Genomic DNA, 17,562 nt, shown 5'->3' on the forward strand with positions numbered 1-17,562 from the left:
ATGAAATTACGAAAAGCTAATATTTTTATGTAGCACTTTTTTCTTATAGGAGCTTATGAATTTACAACTTCATTCATAAGGCAAAATGACGCCATTCTAAGGACGCAATTCATTCATAAAGGCGCGCGGGAATGACGTCATTTACATTTGACATGCTACTTGTCTTAGACCACCACTGTGAATAGAAGATAATTATGTCTGATATGCAAGAAAATCCTGTCCCGTGTAACCCAAATTAATCCATTTTATGGTCATTTATCAATCAAGATACCGTTAAACTTTATATTAAGAGATTTTATTAAACCAAGGTATCAAATTTATTTTGGTATGTAAATGACTACTACAGTAGTATCATCTCTGCCTATTAGCCATCTTGGGGCGACTAAGCATATTAAGTATGTTTTTGCGCTTATAAATAAATTATAATGAAATATCATACTAACAGCCTCCAAAGCATGCAAGATAAAAAAAAAAGTAATGGGATTTATATGACTAGATATATGTAAAGTGACACATTAAAACGTTAGATCTAACATTTTTATAATTATCATCATCATCATATCATCGTCATTATTATTAATTATAATTATTTCATGATTAATTAATATTGAACACCAGAGATTCATAATGTTCCCGATTATATGAAATCAATTCTTGTTAAACTATGATTAAACTAGCTTTTTTCTTTGTACTGCCACAAATTTATAATTGCTATATTCTGTGCATTAGATAAGCTTTCACATATATTTTCTGTTTGTATTATATCTAAGAAAAACTAATTTAATAACCGTGAAACTTTACTATATTATAATTATACGGCATGTTTTAAATAACAGGCCATTATTTACAATAACCATAATAAACAACATTGACGGGCCTCCTGTATATCAGAAGAAACGGAAATAGCCGAGATCATCCGGATAATAATTACAGCCAATCAAATTCGTTTCACACACACGTTGCAAGACGAAGGGCAAAGACCGACCAATTAGCCGTAAATATACTCTCTTTACGGCATAATCCGAAATTATTTCGATTTTTTTTATTACCAATATTGTAGGAAATGTCTAATATATTAATAAGCATTACTATATGAAACTGAAAAATTGATAATATATTCGTTATCCTTTGCACTGATTTTGAACTTTTCCGAAGCACCTGTTCAATTAGGCACAAAATGGCCGACTTTCCAAATATGGAAATTGATATGATTAGGTTGCCATGGTTTAACCAATCAGTGCGACCTCTTTGATACTTTTGGCCAATCAGAATCTACAATTTTGAACATGTTTCAATTCTTTGTTATAACCGACTTACTACGAATACTACAACTTCCTGTGAAATATTTTGATATATTTTCAAAAATATTTTTTCAAAACCTTATTTCTGATACAGGATTAATGACAGTTTACCAAGTGACAAGCATAGTTTGTATTGATAAAAGGATGATACGTATTATTGTGGAAAATTAACGCAGGTTAGTGTTTTATTTCACTTGTATAAAATGTACATGTTTCAAGCCAATTTATGATGTTTTTCACCTGTATCTCTTGAATCAAAATTATTTGTATTTGTTTGCATGCCCTGGCTTATTTTTCTTTTATTGCACAACATTGTAAATTTAAAGTTTGGTAACTTTTCTGTGCATTATCAAATGAATGGAAGGGGGCTTGTTTCAAAACGTTTGTTAGGGAGTCCACAAAGTAATGGTTGGAGCCCATTGAGGGATGTTTTTTCCCTATTAATAACTGATAGTTTGTTAACCTGAGCATGTGCTAAAAGTCATGCCAGGAGGACTGCTTCCTGGGTTTCGTACCCAGTTACCACACCAGTGTTAATTGTGGAAGGAGATTTTGATCCTAGTGGAATTTGGTATGGGAGTATTCTTGATATTTTGTTTGCAAGACTGACCAATTTTACAAATTGATATTACATACATGTCGTTTTTGCGAAGGGCAGCCATCCTCTTTATGATATGAAGCCCTGGCGCACAATTTGCTGGACAGAACTTGGTAAGGGGTTCAACTCGGCATGGGTCATCTCTGCCCTCTAATAAATTTTTCATTTTTAATGAGTAAACAACTATAAAACTAGAGTTGCGATCAGTAACGAACAGTAATTGAAAAGGTCTGCAGCATATTGTTAAGATATTATCTTTTTTTAGAAGACATCCAGATAACATGCTCTAGAATTAGGACAGTTGCAAATAGCAAAAGTAATTGACGGCTATATATATATACTATATATATCTCAATTTTATATTTAAACTCAATTCCTGCTAAATCAAGACTTAAAATCATGTTAAAGCCATCCACGATTCTCATAAAAGATTTTCAAATTAGGGCCATATGTCATGACAAAAATGTAGCATGTTATTTGCATATAAATGTTGTTCATTTGCTATTTTTAGAACCTAAAAAAATAAATATGATGACAGCTATGGATTTCCTGCCAAGTGACCTTGAGCACATGAATACTAACTTTCTGGACATGATTGAGAATGAAGCAAATGCTCAACAGATTTTGGATATTGAAAATCTCAATTCAGACAAATTAAATGATATTCTGAATGAGGATCTCATTCATGATACCCCGTCCATGGACTTTGAAGATGATATGAACAATTCTAATTGGTTCCAAAGTCTTCAGTGGAATGATACTACAAAAGTTCCTCAAAGTTTGATCGATGCTTCAAATGAGGTGGAGAATAATAATCCAAATTTGTTAGTTGATCCACAAAGTGTTCTTCCTATTCATTCTACGCCACAGGTGCAGAAGTCTAACACACAGCAAATGAATCAGATTAATACATGTAATGGAATAGCAGTGAAAATAAATGGACAGGATGCTGTTCTTACACCAACACAACATCCACAGATTCAGTATGTTACAGTTCAAAATGTTGTGTCAATAAATAACCAGCAAGTAGGATATACCGTCCAACCTATTACAATATGTCCTCAACAAAACATTCAAAATGTTGGAACTGTAACATCTCCGTCATTGACATCCCCGGTTCTGGTCGAACACTTACAGAATGGAATGCAGCTTGTGAACAATAATAACAATAATAAAGTTGCATCACAACAAAGACAACCAGAAAAAGTGTATCCAAAACCTGTGTATTCATACAGTTGTTTAATAGCTATGGCCTTAAAGAACAGTCGTACCGGGAATTTACCTGTCAGTGAAATCTACAATTTTATGATGTAAGTATAAATGATAATGCTATATTTACTAAAAAATGGACCTCTGAAATAAATGATTATGGGACCACTGATTAAAAAGGATATTTTTATTGCTGGCAATTTTGAAATGCACTAATTTGTATTCAAATAATATTATAAGCAAAAACATATCAATTCAGACATGGAATTTTATTTAGATATTCCTTGTAATGACTAGGTGGTTTTTTTTGTGTTTTTTTTTTTAAGTTTTCTAAGGATGTTTGATATAAATCTGATATGACTTAATTTCAGTACATAGTCTTTCATTTTATTTGCAAAAAAAATATTGAACATTTGATGTGACAGTGATTGAAATATCATAGTCATAAGGCAAAAGAGGTTGATAGTTAATTAAGCTATTAAGATGCTGTCAGTATTGCCCATCTGTCTCTGTAATGATGAATCATAGTAGGGGTCCCTGATAACAAGGCAATTAACACATCAACATGTGATGTCATAAACCAATTATCACTTACTTGGCAGACTGATTAAATCTCTGTGATTGACAGGTTGTTTATTTATAGATTATATATTGACTTATTAAAGTTGTCTAATAATGTTTTATGAGCAAGATTTAAAGTTTCAGTTTAACTGTTATGTTCAGTAAATAATGACACTTTCACAATAGCAACATTTTTATTGGAAAAGTTCATTCATGAAGATCTATGAATTATAGAAGTGGCAAATGCTGATAATATTTAGGGAGCTTTTATCTGAAATCTTTATAATAGTTATTGAGCAATTAAACCTGTGCATGTATCGTTGGGTTAAAATATAAGAGATAAAATGAGATTTATGAAATTCATGAATAAAATGTCCTGTTTTTCATTTTAAGGCATTATCAAAATCACAGCAGTTTATACAAGTGTTTTTGATCCCTTATATCATCATTAAGTCAGGTATTAACTTGGAATGTGTGAAAAGGAATGCACAATATACATAGTTAATTGAAAAATATGTCAAGTAGCCAAAATATTTACACAAGGATCTGAGAGTTGGAATAAACATATAGATTAGGTATGAAAGACAATATTGATGACTGATTGTTGTGTACAATGTACTGTTACTACTTGTGCCTGAGGCCAATGTGTGAAGGGAATATTTTATAATTTTGCTTTTGATGCATATTTTTCATAAAGATTAGATTTGATTAGACAAAGATCGACATGCAGTGGAATGTTGATTTTGCCAATGGCTGTTAAAAAAGGAGATACATATTGATATATACAGTCATACTTGTGTACATGTGCAAGTTTGGCTTATTAACATAAAGGCCCATTATGCCTAAGAAATGGTTTTATTTTATTTCTCAAAGTTTTTTTTAATTTTGGTGTATTTTCATAATATCCAAAAAGTTAATTGGCCAATTACCTGAGCCATCTTTATCATTCTTTATTTACAGTATTTTGTATGGAGGTCAATGTACTACATTGTTTACATTTTTGCTACTTTTATGACAGATTATTTTACATTTATCGCTCCTTGACCTTCAGGTAACAAACATCTAACATTGTCTAAAACCATTATTTAAACATTATAAAATTCATGTTTCATGATGTTTGTGCCCTTTCTAAAGAAGTAAAAAAAATTGAGACATAATGTGCCTTTAAATGATTGTCAAGTCTTCCAGGTCTGTGGTCAGTTAAACTAAGAGGTAGATGTAAAGCTTCTTTAAAATAATTTATCTCTTTATAACATAAAAATATAATAAATAATGCCAATCTTTGAATGGTTCACTGTTGATTTTATTGGAATGCTTTTAAAAGCCTTTTAAAAGAATTTCATTATTGTATGGCATTCATTGACTATAATAATTTGATGACAGAGTTATACACCAGTCATACTGTAACTAGTCTCCCTTACCCAAGGAAAGGTTACCTTCTGTTGTTCCTCACTGTGATTACTGGGTCAATTTTGGCACCATACTGGCCGTGAATATGTTCAGCATGCTGTATTCTCAGCTCAGCATTTATCTGACTGTGGGATCTATTTACTGTCACTAGCTGGCTGTTCTTGCTGGACCTGGTCTTTATCAAAAGTTTGAAGATCCCAAGGAGGGTTCTGGGCCATGTTTACAATTGACAGTATTTAAAAATTGTTTTTCAATATCCCAATTCTTCCTTTCAGTGATAATTTCCCATATTTCAAGACTGCCCCAGATGGATGGAAGGTGAGTTATACTAAGTTTTCTGTGCACAATAATTATGATTATTATAGAAAAAATAAATAATACAGATTCTTATAGCAAACAGAAACAGTGATTAATTTTTTTTTTATTGTTTTTTTTTCAAAAACAATTACCTTATCTATAAATTGGAGAATGTTTGTGTATAACCATCTAGGTAAATTAGGGAAATTTAACAAGGTTGACCGAAATGTTCCCTTTTTCTTTTATTAAACCAATGATCTGTATAAATTATATACTAGTTAATGGTCCTACTGAAAATATATTCCTCTCCTAATTGAGGCTATAGTTAATTTTAAATATATTAATTTTAAAATTTTGAACAAAGGATAGTTATTCTTCCAACATCAAAACAATTCAAAGTATCTTTAAAGCAATTAATTGCACCTGTTGCTTTTACCTGTCTGTAAAAACAGTATGGTTATGTGACATTGAAGGGCCAAACAAAGACCACTGAGTGTAATCATGTACGAACATCACATATTTACACAGACGCCATATGGTACTAGATCAATACATGGTGTTTTCTTTCATAAATAGGGATCATTTGACATTGTGTTGTGGTCTTTTGTATCCCTGAAAATAATTGTAACAATACATTTCATTGGTATATTTATTTAGTTTCCATGGCAATCATTGAATTTAAAATCTATAAATGTAATTTGAAAAATGCTCATATAAAAAGAGATGAAAGAAATTTTGAATTTTCATTGTATGGTTATCAAATTGATAAATTTTCTTTATTGTAATGTGTTTGAATTTAAACAAGTAGTGGTTAACAATGAATGCCTTAGGTTAATATGTATAACAGATTTATCTCCCGTTAGTGACTTTTTAGATTAATGTAAATCAATGTTTTAGAGGTTTTAAGATATATCTTGTCCTTGATAAATTATGATAATGATTGCGTAATATTCAAATAGCATGGAAGCGCATCATTTAGACAAAAATGTTTTGTTACTTGCTTATACAGTAAAATGAAATTTGAATGTTGAGTGCACTTGGTGATGAATAGGTGCAAAAAATGGTTAAAACAGCATGATTATAAAGGATTTATTCTTAAGTTAAACCCGGCTAAGCTAAATTGTGTCATTATGGCTGAAGATTATTCTTGACAAGATTAGATTTTTTTGATTGTAACTCAATATTAGTAAACATGCTAACTGTTTATACATAACTTATATGTCTACATTCTGTTCATTGTGATTTATTTGTTTTACTAGAACTCTGTTCGACACAATCTGTCACTTAACAAGTGTTTTGCTAAGGCTCACGATGGTAAGGCTAACGGTACGCACACCAGGAAGGGCTGTCTATGGGCACTGAATCCTGCAAAGATAGAGAAAATGGAGGAAGAAATTGTTAAATGGAGGAAAAAGGACCCAGAATCTGTCAAACTTAGCATGTCTAAACCAGGTAAATATGCCACCATATATTAAAATTGAGGTCATTTAAATCGGGTTAAACAGTATATTCTTTTAATTTACAGGCTTTACACTATAAGGTTGTCACATTGCTACATCATAAGAATTAAAGGGATCATTGGATATAAGTTGTTACTTCGTTAATTATGTCTTATGAATAATAGTTGGTAAATTTATACATTACAGTCTCTGAGTCTGTATCATAATTATGTAAATTTAATGACAAATTTTGGCCTGTCCCTGACATAAATGGCTTCACCCTTACTACTTGTTGAGTTTGAATCCTTTTATGTACTTAGGGTCCCTTTACTTGAGAAACATTCCTTTATAAGAGAAACCCATCCAGCTAGTATGCTTATGAACGTTGATGCACTAAGGAGCAAGAGTACATCTTCCAAGGAAATTCTATAGGTCTAGGTTCTTAGTTTAAACTCATTTATTATGCCCCTCTTCGAAGAAGAGGGGGTATATTGTTTTGCTAATGTCGGTCTGTCTGTCGGTCCGTCCGTCGGTCTGTCCGTCGGTAGACCACATGGTTTCCGCTGATTATCTTGAAAAGTATTTATCACAAAGTCTTCATATTTCACACAGTGATTGGTCATAACTAGTAGATGACCCCTATTGATTTTGGGGTCACTAGGTCAAAGGTCAAGGTCACAGGGGCTTTAAATGTCAAAATGGTTTCCGCTGATTATCTTGAAAAGTATTCATCACAAAGTCTTCATATTTCACATAGTGATTAGTCATAACTAGTAGATGACCCCTATTGATTTTGGGGTCACTAGGTCAAAGGTCAAGGTCACAGGGACCTTAAATGTCAAAATGGTTTGCGCTGATTATCTTAAAAAGTATGTATCACAAAGTCTTCATATTTCACACAGTGATTGGTCATAACTAGTATATGACCCCTATTGATTTTGGGGTCACTAGGTCAAAGGTCAAGGTCACAGGGACCTTAAAATGTGAAAATAATTTCTGCTGATTATCTTAAAAAGAATTCATCACAAAGTCTTCATATTTCACATAGTGATTGCTCATAACTAGTAGATGACTCCTATTGAATTGGGGTCACTAGGTCAAAGGTCAAGGTTACAGGGGCCTTAAATGTCAAAATGATTTCCGCTGATTATCTTGAAAAGTATGTATCACAAAGTTTTCATATTTCACATAGTGATTGGTCATCACTAGTAGATGACCCCTATTGATTTTGGGGTCACTAGGTCAAGGTCACAGGGACCTTAAAATGTGAAAATGGTTTCCGCTGATTATCTTGAAAAGTATTCATCACAAAGTCTTCATATTTCACATAGTGATTGGTCATCACTAGTAGATGACCCCTATTGATTTTGGGGTCACTAGGTCAAAGGTCAAGGTCACAGGGGCCTTAAATGTCAAAAGGGTTTCCGCTGATTATCTTGAAAAGTATTCATCACAAAGTCTTCATATTTCACCTAGTTATTGGTCATAAGTATTAGATGACCTCTATTGATTTAGGGGTCAAAGGTCAATGTCACATGGGCCTTAAATGTCAAAATGGTTTCCGTTGATTTTTCCATAATTGAACACTTCCATGTACCAATTTTTGGCAAGTTTCTTTAATAAAATTACCAATTATATGAGTCAATGGCTAGAAAGGGGGGTATATGTGTCGTTCGACATTCTTGTTTGCAATTGTATACATATAGATATATATGTCAATGCAAGCAGTTAATAAATGACCGTGCATATTTTTATTACTAGTAGAATATGCAAGGTAGAAGACTGCAAGAGACATATTAAAAATGTAAACAAAGGAAAACAAGAAACAAAGCCTATATTTTGGCGTATAACATGTGCATTGTATAAGCTGAGGACAAATGCCTCCTGTCAAAGGTTTATACAGTAGGCATTTTATACATTTCACAAAACATCAGCTTGGTTTCCTTTGTTAATGTGAAGCATACATTCAAGACAAGTTTTATAGAATTCTTCTCCTAGGTTCTTATATTCATACAACATTTTGTTTGAATAAAACCTTCAAATTTCACTTTATTTGTTAGAAAACCTTGAGTTGATTGAACAAGGGAAGGCTGGGCCTCCTCGGGAAATTGACGAACTCTCTACTCGGGTGAAGCAAGAACCAGTGACTCCTGTGAAACAGCAGCGACAAGTTCAAACCCAAGTGGTTCATCAGCAGTTACAACCTCAGCTGATTTGTAAACAAGAGGCTGTGGTAATGGTGAAAACAGAACCAGAAATAAGTGTCACAGATGTCAATACATTTGATCCATCGCTACCTAATTTAGCAATGCAGGTATGTGTCTAATTAGTCACTGTTGCATATTGACTTGTATATTATATTCTTAGGAATATTCAAGAATTTTGAAATGAAAATTGTGTCAGTTATTAAAAGTTTTAATGGGCCTTAAAGAGAAAATTATATATAAATGGTACATTAAAATAGCTTTTGTACTCTATTCTAATAATGTTGCTTAGTTCAAAGTTAAAGCTTGCCAAGAAGTTAACATTAAAAAAAGGAAACTTTAATCTTGTCTTATAAATCATATTTTGGCTAAATTGAACTTAAAGCAAAACTTCTGATGACAGAACTCAAATATAACATATTGTTTCAGCCTGGTAGCGGAATGTGGGAGGAGGACCTAACTATAGGGGTTGGAAATCCAACACACCCTGGCATTGTATGCTCATCACCTTTAGTCTCGCCAACTATCAGTGGTAAGGGTTGATGAATTCTGTTATAATATTTCACAATTTTTTAAAAGTGTATCATGCTACATATCTGCTGTCTATAATTAACAAAATAATTGATTGAATTTAAAAAAAAAAAAGAATAATTGTAAAATACCTGTATTGAAGGAAAAGGTTAGTATATGGCATATGAAAAGCAAATGGCACATAGACAAAATAATTGCAAACGGTTAAGACATTCAAACCAATAGAAAATGTGTTAAAAATGTACAAACTCACTGATTTATCAGGGATGCCAGTCTTTTTTCTTTTTTTTTGCTGGAAAAAAATAAAGCATTAGTATGTATGGTTCTCATGAAACATGGAAATAAACAGAAATACCTAGTTTTTATTTTAATTAAATGATGTTGATTGGAGAAAGCTTTATCATCTTTTCATCAGCATTACTAAAGTTGAGTGTTTCTTTACAAAGCTGAAAAGTTGTCATTTTTATTGGTGAAACCTGACCTTAAACATTTAGTAAAATGTTGTAATTATATTTTATTATAAAGTTTGATTTATAATTTCAGGTTCAACACAGTACCACGGCAATGTAACATATACCTGTACGAGTCCCCAGATATCTCATAGTCCAATACACCATAATCTCACGCCGTCAAAACTTTATCCACAGACACCAACAAAAATCTATCCACAGACGCCGTCCAAACTGGTGCTAGCGTAGTTATTTCTCTTATACAATGTCACAATGTCATATCATACTCAAATGAAAAGAAAAAGATAGAGATTCTTTTATTTCCTCCATTTAGAAGAGCATATCATATGTACAAATCTATGATTATTTTGTTTTATAAGGAAGTTTTCAGCTAGATAAAAGAAAGTATAGTTGATAAGGTATTTTCCGGGTATAGATTGCAAAAATGTTTATCCAACAAGCTTGGTAACAAGTGAAAATATGTGTTTAAAAACAGCAAGATTTTGTTAAAGTTTGGAGATTATTGAAAATTAAATGTGAACATTTTGTTGATGTTTGGATCTTGATTGAATTGGTGTTTTGATATATATTTTTAAAGGGAAAAAAATCAAAATACAAAATTTTTAATGAACAATGAATTGATGTATATTTAAGTAGATGGGGGAAAAATACTATATAAAGGAAGCTTCAAGATTGAGTATGGTATAACTTGTGTTTGTTCATTGTTAATGTATTTTACATGAACACTTGTGTGTGATATATATAAATATATTTGTTTTCTTCAAAATTAATCAGTTTATGTATGTTTTCTTTTTTGTGTGTGATTTTTCTTATCAGTGATAACAGTACATATTTTATTCTATAAGTGTTCTAATTTAGTTGTCTGTAGATTGATGCTATGTAGGAATATTAGATTCTTTTTATCTTAAAACTGCTGTCCTAGCGTACTTCTGAGATGGTTTTATAAATGAAACATTTTTATTTTGTTTTGCCTAGATGTTAATTTGTAACAGTTTGCTCAATTTTTATGTCAAAATTCCAGTTGCCATGAAAATTCAGGGATCAGACTCATTATAAGCTTCATATCATCTACATTTACAGTATATATATATACATTTACAGCAATTAATATGCAAGTTTCAGGCAGTATTTTCATTGTAACAGGGACACTACTGAGGAGTTTTTGACATGACAAGACTGGAAATATACATTTTTTTGAGATTTTATAACAATTGATTTAGGTCTATACCATTAATTTGTGTGCAGAATTTCAGATCATTTTTACACAGGTATTTAAAAAAAAAATTTTTTACTTTTTGAACTCGGCGAAAACTGATCATTATATCTTGTTTATTTTTCCTCTGTGTTTTATAGTTTTCATTTACAGCAATATAAGTATATTATATTCATAAAGTTGTTTGTGGGTTTTTTTTTTTTGAAGATATTTATTTTGATTTTCTGTATCTAAGATTCGCACACTTATAAATGCAAAAGTGTTAGATTTTACTGTACAATAAGAGATAGGTAGTAAAAGAATAAAATTATTTTAGATAATAAACAACAGTGTAAAGCTGAACTTAAGAATTTTTGTTTTTCATGACCATGAAGCTTGTGGTTTAATTGGTGTTATGTATAGATATGTATAAATATCATATATTATGTAAAGCCTGATAAAAGAAATTAGGCTCTAATTCACGAAGTCATGATTTCCATATAACACATTATAGAATCTTTACATTCCTTCATTACTTTTGGAAATATTTGCCTGATTAACTTACTTTTATAATGGTACAAAGTTACAAATTATCTCTATTTAATTAATTGATTTCAAAGGAAATTATATTTGGCTGTTCTTATTTGTTGTTGTTTCTTTTATTTTTCAAGCAATTTATCACATATTATTGTTGCACTCTTTATTGTTAAGGTTGTTCAAATTTCAGAGTTAAAGGATAGTTAAAACTACTGAAAATAACTGCTTAATTCATGATTTTAACAATTTTTAGCTTGACTCTTTGTTATTTTTCAATGGATTCTCTTCAAACTTGAACATTATAATCTGTTAGAATAGACCGACAGATCTAGACATACACTCATAAGTGACATTGAACTTGAAGGTCAAATTATTGATATTCTCTCTCTTTTTTGGCTGTAACTGGCTTTAACTTTGTAATTATTATGGTTTGACGTCTAAGTACAACAGAACATTCTTTAGGATACGACCTTCATGTATGTTAAACTCATATTGACCTTGGCTCTTTTATGACCTTGAACTTGAAGCTTAAACTATTGAATTTTCACTGCGTTTTGCTATAATTGACTGTAATCTGTTAATTAATAAATGGTTTATCTTCGTACTTTGAGGAAACACCATTTTGGACAAGACCTGTGAAAAGTTGGACATGACAGTGACTTTGAGCTTTAAATGACCTTTAACTTCAAATTTAGACACATCATCTTTTAGGTCAGGACCTATGTATATCAAACACAAATTGGCCTCGACTCATGTATGACCTTGAATGTAAAATTATTTAATTTCCACTGATTATCTACAATTGGCAGTAACTTGGTAATTAATCAATGAATTATTTATTTGTTTGCTTTTAGAGCAAAGTATAAAAAAAAGTCGAGCCTTGCCACCGCCTGGCAGTGGCTCTTGTTAAGTATAAAGTTTAAAATTATTGACACTTTTTAATAAACACAAGCAAATGTTTGATATGTTATAAAGCAGCTATGAAGATGATATTTGATGACAAGATAAGTTACTATAATAGATGATGTTTCAAGATGGCTCATTAACATTTGGGGTTCATAATTTATGAATGCAGAATTAGAAAGATACATCATAATGCAGTATCTGTCATTGCTGATTTCCTCATTTCCATCTTTACATTTAAATTGTTGCAATTCTTCTTTTCATCAAACGTGTATATATTAAAAATAGATACGAAAAAAAAAGCGAAAAAAAAAATACAGACTCATCTCTTGCTTACACATCTATTTTTATTTCACCTTCATCAAATACTCCCAAAAAATCATAACAGTACCAAGTACATATACAACATGGTGACTACATATTTTTATTGTAATGTATTATAATAAAATGTATTGAATTATGTATTTTTCTAGTCCACAGAGTGTTCAAGAAATAACGTTGTTCCATTTTTTTGTGTGATACAAATCATATACTATACATATTATTAAAGAATATAAACTTTGCATTTTTATATTGGCAGCATTTTTGAGATATTTTTTTTGTAATACTTACTTTGCAGAATTGGTGCATTTTCGTAATAAAAGAAAGCAGTGGTTCTGCCAATTATTTGTATATATTGTTCTTTTTTTATATAAAGATTTGAGGCTCTACTGTTTGTAGGAAGATAAATGTTGTTAAATTTTGTCAGAATGAATTTGTATTGTTAGATGTAGATTGTTTTTTTTTTTTGTCTTGAAAAAAGAAAGTAAAGAATGTGATGGGGGTTTCAATCATATATTTATATAGCTCTTATATGGCAGCAAATATTGTACATATAAAAACACTTGCAAACAGTGTAATGTGTGTAATCTGTCCTCTGTTTGTTTTACTGGATATGTAAATATTGGCAGTTTCTTTGTACCTTTATTTTAATATATTTATACTTGAAGTAGAAATTACCTGTCTGTCAAGTGAGCGGGTTATGTTAGATTATGTTTGAGATTGTATGAATTGTATGAAATGAGCCACGTCATGACAAAACCAACATAATGCGTTTGCGACCAGCATGGATCCAGACCAGCCTGCGCTTCCACGCAGTCTGATCAGGATCCATGCTGTTTGTTTACAAACTCTATTACAATTAGAGAAACTGATAGCGAACAGCATGGATCCTGATCAGACTGTGCGGATGCGCAGGCTGGTCTGGATCCATGCTGGTCGCAAACCCATTATATTGGTTTTGTCATGACGCGGCTCAAATGGTTATTAGCATTTTAGTTACTTTGTCAAGAAAGTATCATGTAAGAAGAAAAAATCTGTTAATAGTTTTGGTTATTTGTATGATCATGAAAAAAACGGAAAAAAAAACAAACTTACTTGGAATTTGATTGAGCACAAGAAGAATCTCAGTAGAGAGTTAAACTTTCATAACTCGGACTTTACTTATATGCCATCTTATATGATGAACATTTGAGTACAATTGTAAACTTCCATGTGTGTGCCTAAAATCTTAATATCTTAGAAAGTATTTTTAGAGGTTTTTTAGTCCCCTACCGGTTTAACCGGAGGGGACTTTAGGTTTACCCTCCGTCCGTCTGTCCGTCTGTCTGTCTGTCCGTCCGTCTGTCTGTCTGTCTGTCAGTCCGTCAGTCCGTCCGTCCGTCCACAAAACTGGATCCCGCGATAACGCAAAAAGTACTGAAAATATTTTTATGAAACTTGATATATGGATAGATGGCAGTATGGAGATTATGCACGTCTTTTTTTTTTCTTCCTATGTTGAAAATTCTGGTTGCTATGGCAACAAATAGTCTGAAAATATGGCAAATTTAACACATAAACTGGATCCAGTGATAACTCAAAAAGTACTGAAAATATTTTTATGAAACTTGAAATATGGGTAGATGGCAGTCTGGAGATTATGCACATCTTTTTCTTTTCTTCCTATGTTGAAAATTCTGGTTGCTATGGCAACAAATAGCCTGAATTTCAAGATTTCTGATTTAAATTTTTCAGCTTTTTCACTATATGTTCTTTATTTCTTAAGGTGTTTACTTCAAACTTTAAATATAAGTTTCTGGTCATCAACCACATCATATGTGACAAGGTTAATAACTCTAGCACAAAAAATATCAGTATTACCTCCCTTGAACTTAGATTTTTTAGGGGAAAAAATGTTGTCTTTTTTAAATAACTTCTTTATTTCCTAATGTATCTACTTCAAACTTCATATATATGTTTCTTATTATCACTCGACATTTTTGAGAAGGTTAAATACTCTAGCAAGACTATTTCCAGAATTATGTCCCCCTTGAACTTAGATTTTTTTCTAGAAACTGGTATTTTCACTTCAACTTCTTCATTCCTTATAGGATTTACTTTAAAATCCCACATCGTAATAATATGACAAGGTTGTATAAACATAATTTCCTTACTAAGCATGGAAACTTAACACATTACTGTGATATAGACAAACTTATTTTATTATGTTTTGTGGTTGATATTTTCAAATACAGACTTCATCCTCAAATTCATTATAAATGGCAATACACAGGAGTGTATGACAATTAAAGAACTTTTTGAGGGACCGGTAGGGGACTACTGTATTGCCCGCAATACTATCAAATGCTTGTTTATTTAGATAACTCTGGATTCATGAATTCGATCAATTTTCTAGAAGTTGTACTTCAAAAGAAATCTTGTATGAAAATTGATGCATATATGTAATTAACTTGCATATTTTTGTACATGATTATATGTTTGTTGTATTATCTGGTAAATGAGATAAGAATTTTCAAATTGTTAGATTTACAGGAGAAAATGAATTAATTGTTCTAAATGATAGAGTTAGTACAAATTAATTGTTCTTAATGATAGAGTTAGTACACTGTAATAATTAGAAAGAATTCTGGAAAACTGAATTAAATCAAATGAATCAGGCAACTTTAGTAAACATAGTTTAGTGTTTACTTAGACTAAAATGCTGACAAGTAATTTATGCTGAATTGTTCAAAAACATTATTTCTTTATTTTATTTGTAAGTAATTTAAAAAATTATTGCAGAAAACTTTTTTTATAGTTTTGCTATTCTGTTAAAGAAAGAAATTGAACATGTTTACTTTTTTTCCAAAAGTTGATATAAGATTGATTGTTTGTTTATGACTGTAAGTATGTATTGAAGTTATTGTGTGATTTTATGGTAAAGTTTAAGTAGGAATGTGTTAAAGTGGATGAATGTGTTCCCTAGGAAATTAAATGTTTGTCACTAGTGCAGAGAGTAAAAGATCAATTGTTGGCTTTTGCAGTTAAAGGGATATGTCTAAAGATTTCCATTAAATTGTTGACATGGCTTTGAACAATTCAAATAGCAGCTGATTATATACATAAGTATTTCACTTTCACACTGTAGTGTGTAATCCAACAAACCTTGTTTATTTTTATAGACAAAAATCTTTACCTCTTGTTTCCCTCTTAGTATTATGCAATTTGAATTAAGTTAAATTTTGCTTGTTTTCAAAGCTTAAATAAAAAGGAGAAAAATGAAATATTCATATTGCATAATGATTATGGATCTTTTAAATACAACTTACAAAATACAGCGTTTATGTTTCATGTTTGATATTTTTTATTGTTCTTTATTAAAGTTACAATGCTACTTACTTGTGACATGTAACTCCACCTGAGGTCTATGGCCACACACGGGTCCTGTAGGTTTCCTGTTTGGAATACTTGCTTATACCCTCAATTTTTCTGGCCAATATACTTATTGTTAACTTTTGCTAGCTGATAAAGTGTATTGTGCCATGTTGAAGCTTTTATTAAAGGTATTTGATACTAGGATTGTAGAGATACATGTATTGTAAAATGGCATATAACTGTGATCTCAGAAAGGGTTGTATGAGTTATTTATTTGTTGTGATTGATGTAAAGAATGAACATGAAGTATAAATGATAAGGATTATTCCTGTAATGAAATATAATAATGATTGCCATTATCTATGACTTGTATGCTTTCCAGAAAATTATTTGATAATTATTGCCTATATACTTGTATACACATGTTTTTTTTAAATGAAATGTTATAATTATTGCTTATATACACATATATATTTTAAATGTCACTCTTTCCTGTAATAATTATGGTATTCATATTAGAATGATACTCTATAAAATGTAATAATTATAAACTATTATGGAATCAAATTATTTCCTTTATTGGAATAATATTCTTTCCTGTAATAAGATGTAATAAATATTACCATAAACAGAATGTGTTAATTGTAATAGTTATTATTATCTTTATTGGAATCATATTATTTCCTGTAGTAGTATATACCTTATTGGAATAATATACTCTCCTGTAATAAGATGTTATAATTATTACATATGTTATTTTGACATAATAATTATGATCTTTAATGGAATCATATTTTAATAATATATATTACTTTTAATGGAATCATATGCTTTCCTGAAATAAGATTTGATAATTACTACTTTAAATGGAATCGTATTCCTTCTGGAAATGATTTGTTAATCTTTAAATAATGGAATTTTTTCTTTCCTGAAACAAGAAGTAACAAATTTTGCTCTTATTTATGAATGAGATTTACTCATGTTAAAAAGTATGAAAAAGTTTTTGATTTATTTAAATGACATGTTAATTAAATAGAGCGTTTTAGTTGTTTAGCTATTTGAAATTACATAATTGTTGTGATATTCAACGTGATGTAAATGAGAAGAAATAATGGCATCTTAAAAATGTAATAATTGGTTTGACAGTTTCAGTCTTTTTTGATGTAATGTTTTAAGGAAATATATTTTTTATAAGGCTAAATTGGGCTCGAATAATAAAATGAATTTAAGAATTA

The 17,562-nt window shown here is 30.6% G+C and overlaps 2 protein-coding genes across 2 annotated transcripts in view; one reads left to right on the top strand and one right to left on the bottom strand.

The window, feature by feature from the left end:
- Window positions 1-1,162, bottom strand: part of LOC132758982 (trans-1,2-dihydrobenzene-1,2-diol dehydrogenase-like) — a 19,788-nt gene extending 18,626 nt beyond the window's left edge. The window contains exon 1 of the mRNA XM_060750701.1: window positions 1,090-1,162. The gene's annotated coding sequence lies outside the window, so the exon portion shown is untranslated. The remainder of the gene's footprint in view (window positions 1-1,089) is intronic.
- LOC132758981 (forkhead box protein N4-like) lies at window positions 880-13,442 on the top strand. Its single transcript, XM_060750699.1, has 8 exons — window positions 880-994; window positions 1,396-1,477; window positions 2,411-3,209; window positions 5,355-5,397; window positions 6,636-6,828; window positions 8,876-9,129; window positions 9,449-9,551; window positions 10,094-13,442. The coding sequence occupies exons 3-8, from the start codon at window positions 2,428-2,430 to the stop codon at window positions 10,246-10,248; spliced, it is 1,530 nt and encodes a 509-aa protein (XP_060606682.1). The 5' UTR covers window positions 880-994; window positions 1,396-1,477; window positions 2,411-2,427; the 3' UTR covers window positions 10,249-13,442.
- The last annotated feature ends 4,120 nt before the right edge of the window (window positions 13,443-17,562 follow it).

This window comes from Ruditapes philippinarum, unplaced genomic scaffold (genome assembly GCF_026571515.1).
Source record: "Ruditapes philippinarum isolate M1 unplaced genomic scaffold, ASM2657151v2 ctg934_1_1_1_1, whole genome shotgun sequence".
NCBI classification, from domain to species: Eukaryota; Metazoa; Mollusca; class Bivalvia; order Venerida; family Veneridae; genus Ruditapes; species Ruditapes philippinarum.